Source organism: Sus scrofa, chromosome 7, assembly GCF_054392235.1.
Source record: "Sus scrofa isolate SSC_HxYL_T2T_F1_AM1 chromosome 7, Sscrofa_HxYL_maternal_Yorkshire_Landrace_v2.0, whole genome shotgun sequence".
Lineage (NCBI taxonomy): Eukaryota > Metazoa > Chordata > Mammalia > Artiodactyla > Suidae > Sus > Sus scrofa.
This window is the reverse complement of record NC_139389.1, coordinates 75,620,628-75,641,180: the sequence shown is the minus strand read 5'-3', so window position 1 is coordinate 75,641,180 and position 20,553 is coordinate 75,620,628. Positions and strand designations below refer to the sequence as shown.

The following is a 20,553-nucleotide window of genomic DNA, read 5'->3' as shown; positions in this document are numbered from 1 at the left end:
AATCAATCTATATAGTAACAGTGATGATATAAATACATGGGAATTACTGTTCCCATTTTGTGCCTCTGTGTGTGTGTGTGTGTGAGAGAGAGAGAGACAGATTTACCATAAAATAGTCCCAGTAGCTCTTTTTAATACTTGGTGAACTTGTAGAAAGGAGCAAAGAATTATTGGATACCATCTTAGTCTATTTGAGCATCTATAACAGAATACCTTAGACTGGGTGGCTTTATAAACATCAGAAATTTATTTCTTAGTTTTGAAGGCTGGAAAGAAAGTCCAAGATCAAGATGCTGGCAGATTGAGGTCCGGTAAGGGTTCACTTCCTGTTTCACCGTGTACCCTCATGTCAGAAGGGCAAGGGAGCTCTCTGGGGTTTATTTTATAAGGACAACAATCCCATCCATGAGGGCTCCACTCATAACCTAATCACCCACTAAAGGGTCCATCTCTTAATACCATCACACTGATGGTTAGGTTTCAACATATAATTTGGGGATGGGGGTCATGAACATTAAGTCTGTAACAAATATATTTTGAGTTTTAGTTAGAGTTTCATTTTTGAGCATATTGTAACTTCAACCTACAAAAGAATTTTGTTTAAGATTTTATTTAAGCACATTCCACTTGGGGTTTGTAATAACCATTCCTCACATTCATCATATGCACTTTCTTTTTTCCCTTGTTCTTCCACTTGCCTTTATTTTCCTCATTCTGTTTTCCTCCTGTTGGGTCTCCTTTCCAGTTGCCAAGATAACCTAACTTCTGAGTCTCTGTGGTCTTCTCTGGCTGTGCAAATTGGGACCCCAGAGGAATTTCAGCTTCCCATGATCTCCTCCTGCCTGATAGCCAGATCCCTGGGAGCGGAGCCAGCTCGAGTCTTAGGTGTAGGTGAGGGAGGTGGACACTCAAACTTGGGGGTCTTTTGCAGGTTCTCCTTACCCCTGCTGTGAAAGTAGATTTCTATCCACCAGCCTTTTTTTTATAGTTATCCTGTAGATTAATACATTTCAATCTTTAAGTGAAGAATATTGAAATTCATGAACTTGGAAATGGGTACCATGTTAAAATGTTAATGCCTGTGAATATTTGGTGTGAATTAGTACATCAAATACCTTTCTAATTCAGCAGCTCACGAGAGCAGGAATGGGGATGGTATGGACAAAGATAGTGAGAGCTTTTGGTATGGAGGCTGTTACATACAGCTTTGAGATTTACTACAATATTCTTATTCAGCATTTGGGGTCCTTGCCTTACTCATAGTAAGTGTGATCTGCTTTCATTAGAATTTCCCAATTCAGCAATATTATCTGCTTTTACATTTTTATTATGACTTTAGTAAATTGATTAATAACTGAAGGGTTTTCCCTAGAAAATTATTTTTTACATTTCCTACAAATATGGTTTTAAATAAAATATCTATAAATGTTTTTAGATGACTTCTGAGTTTCTTTTCTTCATCTTCAAATATTTCTCATTTATCAGTGAATCACCTCTCTGTATAATATCTAGATAAAATGTATTTTCTCTCCTTTTAAATACTTTTATATTCTCATCTGTTTTTATGGCATGTTACTGCATGTCTCCAGAGGCACACAGCATTTTTATTTTCAAGTAAATTTATATTAGTTACAGTCTCCAGCTGTTTTAGATATAGGATCATTTCCTGTCGGTACTGTTTCCAGGACAATTCTTTTTTCCCCTCACAAAAATGAAAAATGTAATTTAACAAAGACATCCTATAATTGCCTTCATATCTAGCAAGGTATCTAGCAATCTAAATACTTATTTTATTTAAAACATCTGTCTACATAATATCTAGTGATTGTCCAGGGCTATATCATCTTTGAGAAAAGCAGCTGCTGCCATTTTTATTTAATTTATAAGGAACCACCAAAAATGTCTACTTGGTATCAAATCTTCTGCCACTGTGTCATATGTGAGATTTTTTAAAAAATGAGAATAGCTTATCTCTTTTTTTGCTTGCAATTAGTTTAATCTTTTTCAAATTAGGAAAGAACATTCTTTTAGAAATCACTATGGAAACATTCTGCAAGAACAGTAAGCTTTTGTTATATATATCAAGGTGTCATAATACAAATGGTAGCATGCTACTCTACTCATATAACTAGACTTACATTGGAATCACATTTTAATTGTCTAGTTTTTTTTTTTTTTTTAGTTATTTGTATGTAGTGCATTTCCTTTTCATTTATAATGAAAATGTAAAGTCTTTTTTTTATTGTGAAGTCAGTCTGCTGATTAGAGCAGTCAGTTGATATGTTCTTGTTTTCTTTTTGTTTTGTTTTGTTTTTTGTTTTTTGGGTTTTTTTTCAGAGAGTGCACGAGAAAGATGGCAGCTTCTATAAAAGCTCTTTGTCTTGGGGGTGATATTGAACATTGGTTGTAGAGGAATCCATTTGTATACTCACTGTGCAAGATCCTTGGAGCCTAAGATAAAGTATTTAACTTTTAATAGATTGTATCAATTTAAGCCCGACTGAATGCCAAAAACAGCAGACACCCCTGCTTGTAATAGTGTGTAAATGAGAAAGTTTACCTTTTCCAGGGACGTAATCAAAATATTCCTTTTTGGAACACTAAGAGTATGAAAGGGAAATGATTATGGTTCCCTACTGACATACTGTTATGATTGACAGGAAAAACCAACATACGTACCACCTGAGACATCTTGTTCAGGAACTTTCTGGAGGGTAGTAAATTGGTGTTGGCACAAACACAAAAAAATAAAATGACTTGATTCAGCACTTTTCAATTCTAAATCCCCAAACACTAAAGAAAGAAGTAAATATTCATCAAATGATCAAAATTTATATTGATTTTTATTCTACATTAGCAGCTCAAAGTCGAGATTCTTGACAGAGTGGATGTCAGTTTGAATGATTCTCTTTGAAATGAGGATATAGGCACTGAGCTGAGTGCTGCAGTGCATTCCTGAACCATAGGCCCTGATTATTAGAACCCTAGGAGGCTAAATTTTTAAAAGAACAGTATAAAGGCACACTTGTTCAGTTCTGTTTTGATAACTAAATTGTTATTATTAGTATGTAGAGTAATTCTTGTTGTTCCTGCTTCATTCCTTCCTTTCTATCACCATCTAAGAACAACTATTTTATAGAATTTCAAAGGAACTGGAGTGTACATTGTAGTCATAGAGTTAATAGCAGCATTCGCCAGCATAATTGTACTTGGAAGGAACTGCCAGTCCTGCAGGGCAAGAGGAGCTAAGATTGTATCTTCATATTACACATCTTCACATCTTTAATTTTTAGATTCTGCTAGAAAGTACATAAGGATTTGTTGTAGTGGAATTTGGAAGATGGGAATAAGGATGCAGCCGAAGTATATAAACACAGGCTTGATGCCTGTGTCATTGTGCAGAGATTTGCAAAGGAAACAGTAATGAAGAAACATCAGAATTCTAATCATCCCCTCCAGTCCACACAGTGTAATCACACTCCCTTCCCACCCTAGCTCATGACATAAAATGCTGAATTTTTAATGACTTTAACCACTTCCATTACAAAGAGGAGGAGGGTAGGATGGGTGAGGCCATTCCACAGATGCAATTGTGATATCTTTGTTCTTTATGTTTGTTAGGTAGAGGTGGCGGTGGTGGTGTTGTTTTTAATTAGCATCTCATCTGTCATTAACATGGAGGAAGAAGACATTTTTCTTTACACAGAAATGCAGGAAAAAAAATGGTGAAAATAACATTCATGTTAATTTTTCTGCTTTGTTTAAATGCTTACTATTTAACAAGTATCATTAAGGACAGGGCTTTAAAATTAAATTTTCTAAACATTACAGTGACTGGTTTTAATGGCTTGCAAATTACATCAAGTCAATAGAAATAAAGATAACCTTTTAAAGATGTAAATATAATTTTTTTAACTTAAATCAGTTATCTTTTGCAGTTGTCCTGACTTAATTATGCATGACTATAAATTTAAATAAATCTTGGCAACATAAGGCTAGGTTTTCTGGAGCTGCCAATATGGTCATAGAAGTTTTATATCCTAATGTACAAAGAACAGTATATATAATAATCCTTGCTGAGTATAATATTGAAATAACTTTGAGATTCTTTTTTTTTTTTTTTTTGGTCTTTTTTTTTGCTATTTCTTGGGCTGCTCCCATGGCATATGGAGGTTTCCAGGCTAGGGGTCCAATTGGAGCTGTAGCCGCCGGCCTATGCCAGAGCCACAGCAACGCGGGATCCTTAACCCACTGAGCAAGGGCAGGGACCGAACCCGCAACCTCATGGTTCCTAGTCGGATTCGTTAACCACTGCGCCACAACAGGAACTCCAACTTTGAGATTCTTCTTAAATTTTTAATATATATTTAATTTTTAGTGGGAAAACATTTATATGTTTAAATACTTTTAAAACTTTTTTATCCATTGATAAAAAGAATATTCCAACAAACTTGCTAATGGTTTCATTGACAACATTTTTGAAGTGTAATACTGCTTGGTCTTATCCTTGAATAAATATTTTAGCTCCTATTATGTTGTATAATATTCTGTAATTCTAGGTTATACATTCGCTAAGGACAAGCACCATGTCTGACCCAGGTTTGTATTTTGTATGATGTCTTACACGTAGAGACTCTCAAAATATTTTTGTCAAATGATGGAGTTCCCTGGTGGTGCAGTGGGTTAAGAATCCGGTGTTGCCACAGCAATGGCTCAGGTTGCTGCTATAGCATAGGTTCAATACCTGGCCGGGGGAACTTCTGCATGCTGAGGGCGCAACCAAAAAGAAGAAAAACAAAAAGAAAAAAATATATATATTTGTCAAATGAAAAAAAAAAAAAGACTTTTAATTAGTTTTGTTCCAAAGAGATATATTGCTCCTTAGTCCTATGACTCCCTGCTCCAACTCTGTAGTGGAAAGAGGCTTTGGTACTCCACTCAATCATGCGCAGGACTGAAGAGAGATTTGTAATGACAAATATCATTTGCACTTGGTTAGAACATAGCTAATCACGGATGAACGATAAATGTCTTGAGAGAATTCATTTCTGGACAAAGGAAATGCACTTCGAATTCAGTTCCCAAGATGAGTTATTTCAGGAAATTATGAACCGCCAACAGTGATGGCAAAAGCAAAAACGCACAAAGTAACTGGAATCTTGGGGAACAAAGAACATTGTAGAGGTGACAATTCTAAATCCTGGAGTGAGTAGGGGGTATTCTGCCAAACAAAACCATGAAGATTTCGAAGCATAGATTTTAATCAATCTTTGTCAGAGCCTGTGGGATCTAGAGACCTGAGGTGTTTCCAGAACAATGAAGCTATCTGGGCTAGTTGCAAGAGAAGGATACTTGGTAGGGGGGACAGACATAGTAAATATTTGTAAAAGGAATAAGAAAAAAAGGCATGTGACTAGAGACAGTGCGTCAAAGGCAGGGGAAAAAGGCTGTTTAGTAAAAGTAGGAAATTATTCCCAAGTGACAAAATTATTGTCGGAATATGTACAGTTCCTCTCCATTGTATTGATAGATCCTGGTGATCTTTCTGTTAGTGTGGACTCTTCCAAATACAAACAGTGGCATTGCTAATGTCTTTCTCAAAAGCTCAAATGAAAATCTTTTTTTCCAAAATGGAAAATCAGATTTTATTAAGCTAAAACAAGTTCTTACCCAGAAGACTTAAAACTTCATTCTGAAACGGATCATAAGGACTACTGCATGATGACAGTAGCTGAAATTTTTGTTCTGTAAGTGTGAGACCATTGTGGTTAGTTTCTAATATAATATGTGACATATAAGATTATTCTATTAGCTGAATAAAAGATTACCAAATGACTTGAAGAAGCTTTTCTTTTCTTCTTCCTTTTTTTTTCCTAGATAAAAGTAAACAAGTTTATATATTTCAGTAATTTCCTATCAAAGAAAAAATATTTTCCTTTCTAAGGGAGAATGAAGCCAACTATTTTAAAAATTAAGCAGAGGCTACAGCCTTCAAACTACCTGTTTTATTTCTTTGTACATTTTAAACCATTTACTATTTTCAAACCCAGTAAAATGTCTTCAGCTAATTTGTATAGAGTGCCTGTCACATACCACATGCTGTGCTGGGGATACAGCATTGAATACATAGATAAAAGTCCCTGCCCTCTTGCTGCTTCCAGTCCACTGGGGGAAGATGGCAAATACAAAATAAGTTACCTATTTTGGCTAGACATGGTAAATATGTATGAAGAATAAAGATTGCTGGGGATTAGGATCAGTTGAAGTATTAAGTAGAAGATCAAAGAAAACATGAATGAGAAGATGGCATTTCTGCAAAGACCTGAGGGAGGTTTGGAACTGGGCTGTCATGCAAACAAAACCAAACACCCCTAACATGCCCACCAGCCCTGCTTGAGCAGGTCAGGAAAGGTTGAGGACTGAGGACTCAACTGGAGAGTGTAGACAAAAGCCTGGCTGGAGTGTATTCAAGAGAAAATAGGGTAGGTATTGGACATGGTGAGTACAGATAAAGTATATAAAAGTGATTTTGCTATACTGGAGAACAGAAGAAATAGGGCTTTAGCCAGAGGATAGATTGGTATCTATTGATGTCGAGAGATTATTTTTTCCTTTTCTTCCTATAGGGGTAAAGCAACAGAATTTTGGGGGGAGGGGGTGCTAATGTGCTAATGAGAACAATACAATAGAGAGGAAAAACTTGGTGTAGGAGAGAAGGGCAGTATGATGCTGGGATGATAATATTTGTGGAGATAAGAGGGGTTTTGGTTCATAAGTGGAGGAGATTGGTCTCAGATGGAAATATAGATGGTTTCCACCAAAACAGGAGAGTAGGCAGAGGATATGGACCCATGTGCAAATAGATGGGTAGATGTCGGAAGCTATGAAGTATAGTATGAGTGCGCAGACAGACCCACAGTGGCATAAGTAAAGAAAGCGTAAAAGGATCTTTTTAACATTCTTGGGATACTTAACCTAGCAGAGGATGCTGGAACATGCAGTGATAATGAAATAATTGCTATGTCTTAACTACACCAATGCTTTTTTAGAGCGTATGTCTACATGTGATTATAAAAGTATGTATTTAATCCTTCAAGATTGTTAGACTAACTGAATTTCCCCACCCCACCCCCACCCAATTTATTCCCGGGCTGTTTTGCTATCAGACACAATATCAGAGGGAAGATGGTTGAGTAATTATTAAGGCCCTAGAGAAAATCATTGAATTTGGATCATCACATACAAAGCTAAATTTAAATAAAATATTTCAGAATGCCATCTTGTGTTCTAATTAAATTATTAATTTGTGATCTAAATTGGAAGAGGAATATCTCTAGTGATTTAGGCTATAGGTTCACACAAAGTAAGAGGGAAAAACATGCTGCCAGTGATAAGCAGCAAAGCAATTGTATTAAACCTCAGATGAGAAGGGAGTGTTTCTTACTTTATTATGTGTATTAGTCTGCTAGAGTTGCAGTAACAAAGTACCATAGACCAGGTGCTTAAACAACAGAAATTGATTTCTTACAGTGCTGGAGGCTGGAGGTCCCAAATTAAGGTGCTGGCAGTTGGTTTCTGGTGAGGCCTCTCTCCCTGCTTGCAGATGACTACCTTCTTGCCGTGTCCTCACATGGCCTTTTCCCTGTGGGACTGCTCTTCATCTTCTTATAAGGACGCCAGTCCTGTTGAATCGGGGCCGCACCCTTATGATTGCTTTTCACCTTAATTAATTACCCCCTTAACGACCCTGTCTCCAAATACAGTCACACTGGGGTTGAAGACCTCACCATACTATAGAAGAGGACACAGTTGAGTCCATAACATAATGTTAAGGCATAGTACACATATGAATTACTAGAATCTCTTGGGGCATTCCCTCTGTTTGGGATGCTGAGCTTCCGGCTTCATGGAAACTAGTGCTTCCTTCTTCAACACAGTGTTCTCAAAGTACACCAGGGGATACGAACTTTAGGAGCATTTTTGGACCAATCCATCAGATGGCGATGTTCTCATGAAGAGAAGGGGAGATGGAAGAAGATGAAGGCCAAGATAGAAACAATGACATCTTCTGTTGGTGTGTCAGTGAATTCCTCTGTCTGTAAAGATATTCATCTGCTTATTCACCTGACGAAGTCATACCCTTACTTCCAAATCTGGCTCAGATGCCACCTCTATCAAGCTTTTACTGCCCATTCCTCACCTTCAGGCAATTAGTGGTTTTATTTCCCATCCTCCCCACAATCACTTCGCTTGGCACACTTGTAGTATCTGTTGGCATGGCTCTTTCCTCCACTACCCTGCAAACCCTTAAGAGAAGGGACTATGTTTTGTTCATCTTTGCACCCTCAGTCCCTAGCGTAGTTCCTGACACATGATAAAGGCTCAGTATGAGTAATAAATGGATGTATGTATGAATGTACACTTCACTCATTCAGCAGTTATTTACTGAGCCCCTATCACATTCCAGATACTGCCAAGGTGCTGGGAATACAAACTGGCATAGGAGATAGAGAGATAGTCCCTTTATAGAGCTTGGAGTCTGGAGACAGAAAAATTGTAAGACAGCACATATAAGAATTTTAACTTGTGATATGTGCTACAGAGGAAATTAACACTGTTCTGAAACGTAGAAAATTAGAGTGGATCTATTTTTGATAGGGTAGTCAGGTAAGGCCTCTCTGGGAAGTAACATGTCAGCCAAGAGCTAAAGAATGAGAGGATATTAGCAAAAGAATGTTCCAGAAAAAGGGAGCAATATGTGCAAAGGTCCCGAGACAGGAAAGAGCCGTGTAACGAACTGGAAGAAGGCAAGTATGACAGAAGCATCTTGATAAAGAGGAAGACAAGTAGGAAATGAGGTCTGAGGTGGGCGGGAACCAAATCTGTTGGCTGTGGAAGAAGTTTGTTTTTTAGATCTGAATGTGGTAGAAAACCAACTCACGTTTTATAAAGGCCACTTGGCACTGTTGGGGAAGAGGTTGGAGGAGCAAGAATGGGTGAAGGGTACACATTAGAAGATAATTGCTGTACTGCAGGGGAGAGATGATGAAGGTTTGGGCCAGGCTGGCAGGAGTGCAGACTAGGGAGACACTTTGAAAAAGGAATCAACAGAATTTAGGGAGTAACTGGCTGTGGGAAATGAGGAAGAGGAGTCATGGATGACTTCCAGGTTTCTGACCTAAGCAGCAGATGGTGCCATTTATTTGAAGGGAAAGTCCTAAGGAAAGAGAATTTGGGGACATGTAGTAAGGATGAGAAGGAAAGTGTTTTGAACAGTTGTGTCTAAAGTAAATTCAGGAGTTCCCGTCATGGCACAGTGGAAACAAATCTGATTAGGATCCATGAGGACGCAGGTTCGATCCCTGGCCTCACTCAGTAGGTTAAGGTTTTAGTATTGCCCTGAGCTGTGGTGTAGGTTGCAGACACAGCTCAGATCTGGTGTTTCTGTTGCTGTGGTGTAGGCTGTCAGCTATAGCTCCAATTCAATCCCTAGCCTGGGAACCTCCATGTGCCACAGGTGTGGCCCTAAAAAAGCAAAAAAAAAAAAAAAAAAAAGTAAATTCTATTAACAATGTCAGGTGGTTGACTGGGTGTATAAGGATGGTACTCAGAGAAAAGATAGGAAACCATTACTATACAGATAGCAGAGAAAGCCATGGAAGAGTATATAAATAAAGAAAAAAGGTCCAGAACTAAGCCCTGAAACAACCACCACCAGTGATTCCCAGATGTCCTTCAGAAAGATCAATGAACCATCTATAAAATGGATTTGGGGATGGTGGAAAAAGAGGGAGAGAGAGCGACTGAGAATCTGTCACATTAGGTCAGCTAAGGTGTATTGCAGGTCTAGAATAGAACAGATTAGATTAAATCAGTCTTAAGTTTCCATTTATAAAAATGTAGTCACTTTTAGAAGTATCTGCAATTGTCATAGATGCTAATAAATGAAATTCTTTTAATCAGAGATAGTGTTACTGTTTTTTTTTTAAGCTGTAGTTTCTTCAAATCTTTCTCCTGAAAAATTTATCTTTGAACTAATATACAGCATGAGAAAAAGTTAAGACCGTTTGCAGGGAGATTTAGACTGGCAAAGTCATTCAACCTTAGCAGAGGAGCTACTTTGGTTCTATTTTTATCATCACGTTTAGGAATGAGTCACTGAAAGCAGAAATAGGAGTAGAGATGGATAGGAAAGACCTGGGCCATCTAATTCATCTCCCTGTTAGTACAGGCAAGTTTCCTATGTCAAATGCCTGTGAGATATTGTGCAATAAAAGTCTTAGATTACAACATTTCAATCATTTTTGTAAGGTGACTAATTATTTTTCGAGTTGTTCTCTGAACTCCTTACCCACGTATCCCTGTCATATGAGATGTTTCCCTTTGTGCACAGAAATGGCTTAGGATCTCAAAGGGATGAATTTCAGTTATTTTTCCATAGTAGTGATGAATCTATATGAAGGTGACTTTCATCTTTATGGTGATTTTTGTGACAAGTGACACACATTTGTGAGATCTTTACCTAGAACAAGCAGTGGTCCAGCTTGCTACCTTAGGGTGGTTAAAAACTAATACGAACCTCTGGAGATCAGATGTGTCCTTTGGCCCTAAATGATGTAGATTCATTATTTTAATAGGGTTTCCAATAGAATACTATGTGTGGAATGACCTCCTCATTATCCCTGTAGCTTTGAGGAGCTACAGCGTTTGGAAAGATTATAGTTTTCAAATTCTTTGACTCTTGTTCAATACCTCTTGGTTATCTCATATTTAATTGCATAAGAATATTGTGTGCTCTTTTGAAGGCTATATTCTGTTGTTTTTTCCTAATCATTGACTCCTTATATTCAGTTTCATGTCCATCTCCCGAGCCATTAAAATATTCATAGGTCTGTAAGTATCATTTCAGCAAATTCTATGATACCTGCAAACCTCTGAGTTGGCACCCTTCTATATTGTCATTAGCATGCCCCATACCTCCTCTTTCAGTATCCATTCATAAAAATGCTAAATAACACTAGATATAGTGTTTCCTTTGTGCCTTTCCACCAGCCACAGCCCCTCTTCCCATACTGCATGTATTGCGTGTAACTTTATCCTTTGTCTATAGTGTTGGATGGAATTCTTAATCCAGTTGAGTCTACCCTTATTCAATTAGTTTGGGCAAAAAAAAAAAAAAAAAATTTACATGAACCAATACATAGATCGCAGTTCTTAATTGATTTCTGAAACTTCAATTATATGGGTATAGTAATTTTAGCATTGTAGAAGTTCTTCCTCAGTATCTAGAGCATTCATGATTAGCTGCTAGGGAAAGCAAAATACAAACTCTAGAATGGTTTGCGCTCTTACATTTCACAAGCTCCCATTTCTTTTAGAGTCCCGATTTGCCCTTTTACGCAGCTGCTGCTTTATAACATGATCTCTTTTTTTCCATGGCTGAGCATATAAAACCAAGAACCCAGGCGAAAGGCCTTGGTTGGCTCTGGACACGAAGAGTAGAAGGTCATGTCTGACTCTGCTTCTCCTACATGTTATAGAATTCTGGCAACTACTCAACAGCTTACCCAGACCTGTTTTTCACGGGAGAATATAGAATTAAATCATAAAGAAGGAGTAGTTTTAAGGCTCTTCAGAAATGTTAATAAGCATGCTTAGATTTAGTGAAGAGCACCGAAAGTGAATAAGAACTCTTTGGGTCCACAGTGCACATAAACTCAGCATTGCCCTTTCCCCTTCACCATGGGCAGGCACTCCACTGAGAAGACTTCATTCTCCATCTCATCTGGTGTTCTAGGGAACTCTAAAGCCACAGGGATCACAACAGCTGCAATAAATAAAGCATCTATTCAATACATTTCCATGCCAAATATTATTCAGCATTCTTTTGGCCTTGGTTTGATAGAAAACAGCGTGGTGAACTTACTACCTCTTCCTGTACTACAGTGAGCCCCAAGTAACTATGAAAGATTTAACAATCAAACCTGCATGTAAGCTAAATCACTGTTCTCTCTATTTTAAAATTATGAGACAATAATAGCAGAATCAAAAAAAAGTATTATAGGAAGTCTGTTGTCACTATTGAAGAGGTATTAGAATTAGTACTTGGCTTTTTTATTCTCCTCAGGGAAGATAATGAGAAGTGTTCAGAGTATGTGTCCATGCAAATATATGGGCTAGAGGGGGGAATCTTTAAAAAATAAAAGTTGCATATGTGGCAATACAAAGAAGAATACTATTAAGGAATTTCACAGAATTTTTATGTAAAGTCTCATCCTACAGTATTATGATCTCAGGGATATTTTGTGATGTGTACTGAGTCTTCTGAGAGTTCATTTATTCAGGTCAGATTTTAAGGAGGAACTTATAAGTTTTAAATCTAAAATATAATTCTGTAATATGCCCAGCTGATCCCATTAAATCCAACCTGAAAAGAAGCAGTATAATGATGGGAACAATTCCCATTCTTTGAGTTGTTACACCTCTCTTGGAATGCATTCCTTCTGGATTAAAACAGCAATTCCTTTTTGTTTCTCTCTCCAGGCTGAGGTTCAACTATGCTACCTGGAAGCACAAAGAGATGCTGTTGAGCAGATGTCCCTCAAGCTGTACAGCGAGCAGTACACCAGCAGCAGCAAGAGGAAAGAAGAGTTTGCTGATATGTCAAAAGTTCATTCAGTAGGAGGCAATGGGTAGGGAACTATTCTTTTTATTGTTTTATTCTCACTAATCTCTACTTTTTAATGGTTTTTCCACTGGTAGGTGTTCAGGCAGGCATTTCCTCCCTAGCCAACAGACACGAGAAACTCAGCAGATGAGGCATTTGTGTTCTTTTCCATTCATGCTAGAACTGAAGACTATAGATTTTATCAGTGTCATCTAACCCAGAACTTCCTAACTTTGTTATTACTTTTTTTGAAAACAGCCTTGGGATTTTATGAGTGTTTCTTTTACTGCGTTGCACTATATGGTTGATCTATCTTCTTTGTAATTTTTTTCAGTGTTATTTCCCCCTCTTTAAACCTCACCATTTATTTTAAAGTCTATCTAAGCAACTTTTAAACACCAGGACCTCCCTGAAAACTTGGTAGAACATAATTATTCTGAAAAATATAGATATTTAATAATTGTCTAGCTTATGGGCTAACCAGTTAGCATCATGTAAAGTCAATTGGAATAATAGACTAGTGCATAAGTCTATGGTATGTGAACAGACCCAGCCACTTCAGTGACCCACCAACAATTTCATCCAGCCTGAGACATGTGGCTATATTTATGTTATACTAACTACCCATGCTATTGAATAGTTGAGTCATGCATTCAGATATTTGCAAATAACTTTCAAGTTATGCAAACATATGTGTGTATATATAAATGTGTATATTTGTATAACCTATATACAGGATTTATAAAAAATATTGGATATATATTTTATTCTTTTCTGGCTCAATTTAGTATTCAGTAGGCAATTATTAAAGAGTAAAAGGGTATAATGAAATTTAATTATTTCATAGTTTTAATGACCTGATAAGAATTGTACTCATAAAAATGGAAACAATAACCTATTTCGCTTTTATACTTGAGCCAGACAACGAGGGGAAGAAACTGTTCTCCCAAGTTCCTTAACATGTTAGCACCACAGTGTAAACCTACAGGTGTCACACCAGCCAAGATAATCCTTGAAAAGACAGGAGGAAAGAGGTTTTTGCGTGTACTTGCTTTCATTTATCTTTTAAGTGCCTGTAGTTCTAATGTGACTTAAAATCCTCATTCAAATTTTGAGGATAAATTAAGAACTCAGCCCATAAGAATCAAGAGTCATTGTTCTTTTAGGAAATGAAAAAACAACTTTTCAAAATTTAAAATCTACGTATCTATATAATTTGTTGTTCTATTAAGATTTTTTAAATACATAGACATGTTATGCACATATTTGATCCATCTCATACAATTCTGAAGACATTTATTCACAAGAGGAAAAGCATAGCAGCAAATAAGAAAGAAAAGGTTAACACTTGGAGCATGAACAATAAGCTGTTTTGAGGCTTTAATGTGCTTTAATTTCTCTAAATGCCTAAATAGTCTCTGGTGTATCTACAACCACAAACTTTAGGTCACATTTTCATGTTTCCTAAAAGCCTTGGGAATTGAGCAGGCACCACGTGCTTCTGACCTCAGATTCCAAGGGCTCAACCTGAGTACTTACTCTGGGCTCCACAATTCATAAATCTGCCCTGGGAATTGCTTAGCTAACAACAAGCATTGTTCTGTGAAGTGGGAGTAGGTGAACTTGCCTGATATCCTTTGTTTATGCTCCTTAGGGTGCTGAAGGCTGTGCATTGTGTAGAAATTTAAGAGTGTGCTAAAGAAAAGGCAGCTATTTAATACTAAGGACAAAAAACATATACTCCTTTCTATTTTCTGTTTACATACAGAAAACCATTGTTTGAGAAATGCATGTGGGTGAGGTTATCTGCGGTGTCCTGCCCCTAAGACTCTGCTCCCACAATCAAATCCTTAAGTCTGAAGCCTTAAGAACACTGCCCTGTAAAATTATCTGCTCCAATGATACTTAAACTTCATTAACGGTTCCTTTTGTTACACAGAATGAGCATTGTTTCTGATAAGCAATTGTGGGAATAGTGTGGGCTTTCTAGGGTCTTCATTCCGTATGCAGATAGATCTCCAGTCTACTAAGGAGAACATTAAGTTGGTGATACAATTAGTATATTTTTATTTCTTCCCGATGCAGATAGATCTCCAGTCTACTAAAGAGAACATTAAGTTGGTGATACAATTAGTATATTTTTATTTCTTCCCGATGCCTACACACACAAAGGAGAAAGTATGTGGTTAAAAAATGTATAAGATTACTCCAAGGAAGACTAAGCTGCTAGATAGAATGGTGATCTTAAATTTCTAAGAATTTGCATAGCCAGAATATTGTTCATAAATGAATTTACAACCTTTCTGGCTTGATGAAAAGGTATATATATTAAGGTGATTTAACATACCTTATATACAGCTTTGGAATGTGTGTTTAGCAGTAATAAATATATGGGAAGACTTCCCTGAAAGTTTGTGAGGCTATGTGAGCTGTAGTAACAGAGTATGTTCACCTGGGGGAGACATTTAGCATTGGCTTCTCCACTGCAAAGTGGGAAACCACGGCTTCCTGGAGGGATGTGCAATGTGTGAATCACTGGTGGTTGGTGTTTTTGATTCCTGATGATTTAAATGGTAGCATATAGATTGTTCTGTTTCATTCAGCCAATAAACATTCAAGGCCTACTACATGCATGGCATGATGTTCTGAGCAGAGTTTGTCAAGAACACTTAAGTTGTATATATTTTGCAAAGCAGAACCATCTCTTTTTATAACACCTCTCTCTATCAAAAAGTTGTCTGATTTCATTTTTTAAATGAATTTCAAAATCTTAACTCATTAAGTAGCATCCTACTTCTGTTAAAACAGTGTAGATTATAAATCTTTTCTTTGGCTTATAAATGATAGAACTGGGAGGCAAAAGGCTGGGTGACTGGCTTAACTAGGACTTCACCTCAGAATCCTGGGTCATAATGCAGTGGATAATCCATAAAGTCATGCTTTGCTCTCTCTCTGAGAATTTCATTCAGACCCTTGTTAAACATTTTTCATACTAAATCACATGCTATGTGTGTTCCATACTGTACGAAATTTAAATTATGGTATTTTCCTACTATGAAGAAATGGAAGTGTCTTAAGGCACTTTCATTAGAGCCACAAGGAAGTTTGGGCAAAGACATTGCAAAGTAGGCTTATGTGAAGACAAAACTGACTTCATCCATTAATTTGACAAATACATATTAAGTATCTCCTCTATGAAGTATAGAGATTAAAAGGCAAAAATGAAATGGCCCCTGCCCTTGAGAGGCTCACAGTTGGCTAGGAAGAGCCAGATCTGTAAACAAGATGGAGTAAAGGATCATAAGTGCTGAGTTAGAAATCTGCTTGGAATAGGAAGCAAGGCTCCTGGAAGGCAGAGCTCAGTTCCGAGTGTGATGGGAGAGTTGGAGCAGACCAGGAAAGACAGCAGAGAGAGAGGAGGACTCTGGAGATGATTTTGGAAAGAAGGGTAGGTCAGGGGAAGAGCTTTCCAATTTAAGCTGAACAAACATTTATTGAGCACTTACAAAGACAGACTGTAGTTCTTGCCTTCATGAAATTTATAGTCTAGCAAGGGAGTGCAGCATTAAGCCAGTATTTGCCTGTGCAGTGAGGAAGAAGGGGAAGCAGAGGGTGCTAGGGGAGCTCAGAGCAAACAAAGTGGACTCCATGAGGCAGAGCTGTGTCTGTCATGTTCACCACACTCTGCCCTGCATCCTGGAGTGTGCTAGGTGCTCAGCGAATGCATGGATGCATAAATGAATAACCGAACCTCATCTGGGGCTCAGAGAGAGGGAGCAAAGGCCTGGAGTCATTGGACTGCCTGCTATTCTATGTGACTGGGGAGCAGGGTAGAAAGTTGGAGGGGGATGTGAAAAATAACTCTTGGGAAGAAAGTGAAGTCCAGATCCTGGACTTGGTCACTGAGTTCATGGTTCTTGAACAGTATAATGCTTCAGGATTACCTATGGAGCTTTTGAGCTGAAAAAATGCCTGCCTATCTCGCCTCACTAAAAATTCTGATTCAGTAGACAGGAGTGGGCCGAGATGTGTTAAATTTAGTGTCCACTTCCAGTTGAGAACTATTGCTCTAGTGGTTTTCAAAGTGTGGTCTCTGGACCAGCAACATTAGTATCTCCTAAGAATTTGTTAGAAATACAAATTCTAGTCCCACTCAAGACATACTAAATTGGAAACTCTAGGGAGTGGAGACTAGTGATCTTTTTTTTTAACAAGTCCTCCAGGTGGTTCTGATGCTGCAGGTTGAAAAACACTGCATTAGTCATTAGCGATTTTAGGTTAGAAATTAATGGAGAATATGGAGATTGACTGGGAGGCTAAAGCTAGAGTCAGTAAATCTGGGGTGAGGGGAAAGAAGGAGAGAAAAGAACCACTCTGAGCCAGTTGCTGGTTCAAGGAAGAGAAAGAAAATAGGAGATTTGGATTCACATGACTTTTGTGTCATTCAACATTTAATAATCATTGAGCAACTGTGAAGTGCAGGCTCTACTAAACTCTGGGGATGTAGAGACAATGGACACAGAGGGTGGTAGGGGTATACAAATAGGAATGCCTGCCAGGAGAAGTGTCCTGGAGGATGGCCTAGGGTCAGAAGTGACAACCAGAGTGTCTCCCACAGAGCTGGCAGTGTGTACAAACAGCTGAAGCCAGTCAAGTTTTCTAATAAGACTAGATGGGCAATTTTTTTTTTTTTTTTTTGTCTTTTTGCCTTTTCTAGAGCTGCTTCCCGTGGCATATGGAGGTTCCCAGGCTAGGGGTAGAATTGCAGCAGTAGTCACTGGCCTATGCCAGAGCCACAGCAACACAGGATCCAAGCCGCATCTGCAACCTACGCCACAGCTCACAGCAATGCCGGATCCTTAACCCACTGAGCAAGGCCAGGGATTGAACCCGCAACCTCATGGTTCCTAGTCGGATTCGTTAACCACTGCGCCACGATGGGAACTCCTACACGGGCAATTTTAAAACAGTATTCTGATAGCAGTCTAGAGAATAGATTGGTTTGGGCAAGACTAGACAGTGCTTGGTTAAGAGGCTAATCTAGTCATTTAAGGGAGAAATAGTTAGGGCCTGAGCTAATAAGACAGCACTGATGGACACTGAAAGAAGGAAGTTGAAGACAGGCTCTGGTCACCAAGTGGGTGGTGGTGGGGGCACTAAGGGAAGGGGGGATTTAAAAACAGACCTCAATGGAAAAGGGAATTGTTTGTGGGAATGTTAATAGGTGCCACCATTATGGAAAATGGTATGGAAATTCCTTAAAAAACTAAAAACAGAGTTACTATATGATCCAGTAATCCCATTCCTGGGCATCTATCCCAGAGAAAACTGTCATTTGAAAAGATAAATGTACTCCAGTGTTCATTGCAGCACTATTTACAATAGCCAAGACATGGAAACAACCTAAATGTCCATCAACACAGGAATGGATAAGAAAATATGGAACATATGTACAATGGGATATCACCCAGCTACTAAAAAGAATGAAATAATTCCATTTACAGCAACAGGATGGTGGACCTAGAGATCATCATACTAAATGGAGTAAATCAGACAAAGATAAATATCATAGGATATCGCTTATATGTGGAATCTAAAATACGACACAAATCAACATATCTACAAAACAAAAACAGACTCACACACATAGAGAACAGACTTATGGTTTCCAAGAGGGAGAGAGGAATTGGGAAGGGAAGGATTGGGAGTTTGAGATTAGCAGAAGAAAACTATTATATATAGAATGGATAAACAACAAGATCCTATTTTATAGCACAGGGAACTGTATTCAGTATTCTGTAATAAAACATAATGATAAAGAATATGAAAAAGTATATATAAGTATATATATATAGATATATACACACACACACACATGTAGTGGTGCAATCTGGTTATACTCACACATTTGGTCTGAGTTACATATATATAAGACACTCCCAGAGAGGAATGATACTGACAGAGGAAAACAAATAAATCACTATATTAAAACATCACTTGATTAAACATCAATTTTTTAAAAAAATAACCTGTAACATTAATATAAACAACACTGTCTGGAACATCCTATGACTCACATTTTTGTGTACTTTTTCTGATTTTGATTAAAGATCAAATTTTATTTTCTAAATTAATAAGGCAATAAGGCACACTGAATGACCTTACCCACCTGAGAAGGGTTATAATCACCCCTAGATTTCACTGCTATAGGGTTTTCTTTCCAGCAAAAGGCCAAAAATATCTCTGTGCAGTTGGATGAACATTCCTGCTCACTCTTATTCTCTCTCTGGTGCATGCACACACACACACACACACACACACACACACACACACACACACACACACACACACACAATTACCATTCCGAATTTCTGCTCAGTGAGTGTTCTTGGAACATTGTTACATCAAATGTTTTCTTTCTGGTACATACCAGCCATACATTAAAGTGCCATCTCTTACATGTGCCGATGTTAAGAACACTCTCATGGATCAATCACTAGACAACCAAAAGAGACCTTATTTCCACCACGCATTTCTCCTTTCTTGCCCTAATTCCTACTCTATCTCAAACTGATGAATAGCTAGACAGTGTTACTCTTTTTGCTCCTGGTGGTATTAAAATAGTAAGATCACAACACAGCCTTCAGTCAAAGGAGCGAAACATGCCTGACTACCTTCTAGGAAACTGATATTCTGGACTCTATATGATTATTAAAATAGGTCTTTCTGGGATGGAAAAAATCTCACCAATAGAAATGTATTCATTTGGGGCCATGAATACCCTTCTAATGTGCAAGTACATTTGACTAATTTTTAGACCTAGACCGTCTTCCACTTAAGCAGCCCAATGCCACCCAGGCCAGGAGCTTTCAACAAGGGGGAAATCGGAGAGGTAGTGGCATAATTTCTGGGGAAGTATTATTTCAAAGTTAACAGGAAAGTCAACTAAATATATACATATATATCCTTTCCATCTTAACAAGCTCAATTTCTATACTGCTTTGAAGAGTTTACAGGGCTCATTGAAGAGGGAGAGAGGGTACCTAAGGACAGTGAGAGGGTACCTAAGACAAATCGAATCTACCTCATTTTCATGGGCAGAACTTAACTCTTTTCTTTAAAATTTATTTATTTATGCATTTCCCCATCTCTTTCACAAAGGATTTGGGTTAACTTACAAAAATATTTACAATAAAAGAGAATAAATATTTGACTGAAGTTGAGTTAGGCAAAAGTAAAATATGTATAGGAAAACCAACAAAATGCATATTCTCTACATGTCCTCAACAAGGGCAGTGACTTGACTCTAAGCTTTCCACACCCAAAGAAGAGAGTGAAATCTCATCCATCAGAAAATTCACAGTGTCCTAAGATTAAAAATAATATGTATCAGGGGAAACAAATTTTTGAGATTGAGGAAAAGGAATTTCTCGGGTAGTTTTTTAAGAAGACAGACATCTGTGATACTACAACCCTATAAGGATAACCAAATTCCCAAGGCGGTTTTTTGTTTTGCTTTTTTTTTTTTTGTAGAGTTTTAAACCATTTTTATTTTCTACGTAATATTACCATAAGCATGTTACAAAGTACTGAGCTATTAATAAAGTTATACAATAAATGAATAATTACCATCATGAAATTAATTTTTGGAATAATTATTTTTAATTAAATAATCTTGACTTTACTTTGATAATCTGTGATTGAATAAAACTAAATGGAACCTTGCCAAAATAACCTGAGAAATCCTTGTTACAAACCTTGATCCACAATCAAATTTGAACCTATCAAAAACTGAAAGAATATAATTCAGTAGAGTTAGTTGATGTCTAGGTCCTTCCTTGACCCTCTAGCCCTACCCCACACTAGAGCACCATGAAGAGCATTTA

General features: G+C 37.6%; 1 protein-coding gene across 14 annotated transcripts in view; it reads left to right on the top strand.

The window, feature by feature from the left end:
* The window catches only part of AKAP6 (A-kinase anchoring protein 6), a 458,273-nt gene that overhangs the window by 314,672 nt on the left and 123,048 nt on the right, over positions 1–20,553 (top strand). For all 14 annotated transcript variants that reach the window (XM_084968956.1, XM_084968955.1, XM_021099869.2 and 11 more), the window contains one exon: positions 12,544–12,692. In XM_084968956.1, coding sequence (XP_084825082.1) covers positions 12,544–12,692 — 149 coding nt within the window. The remainder of the gene's footprint in view (positions 1–12,543; positions 12,693–20,553) is intronic.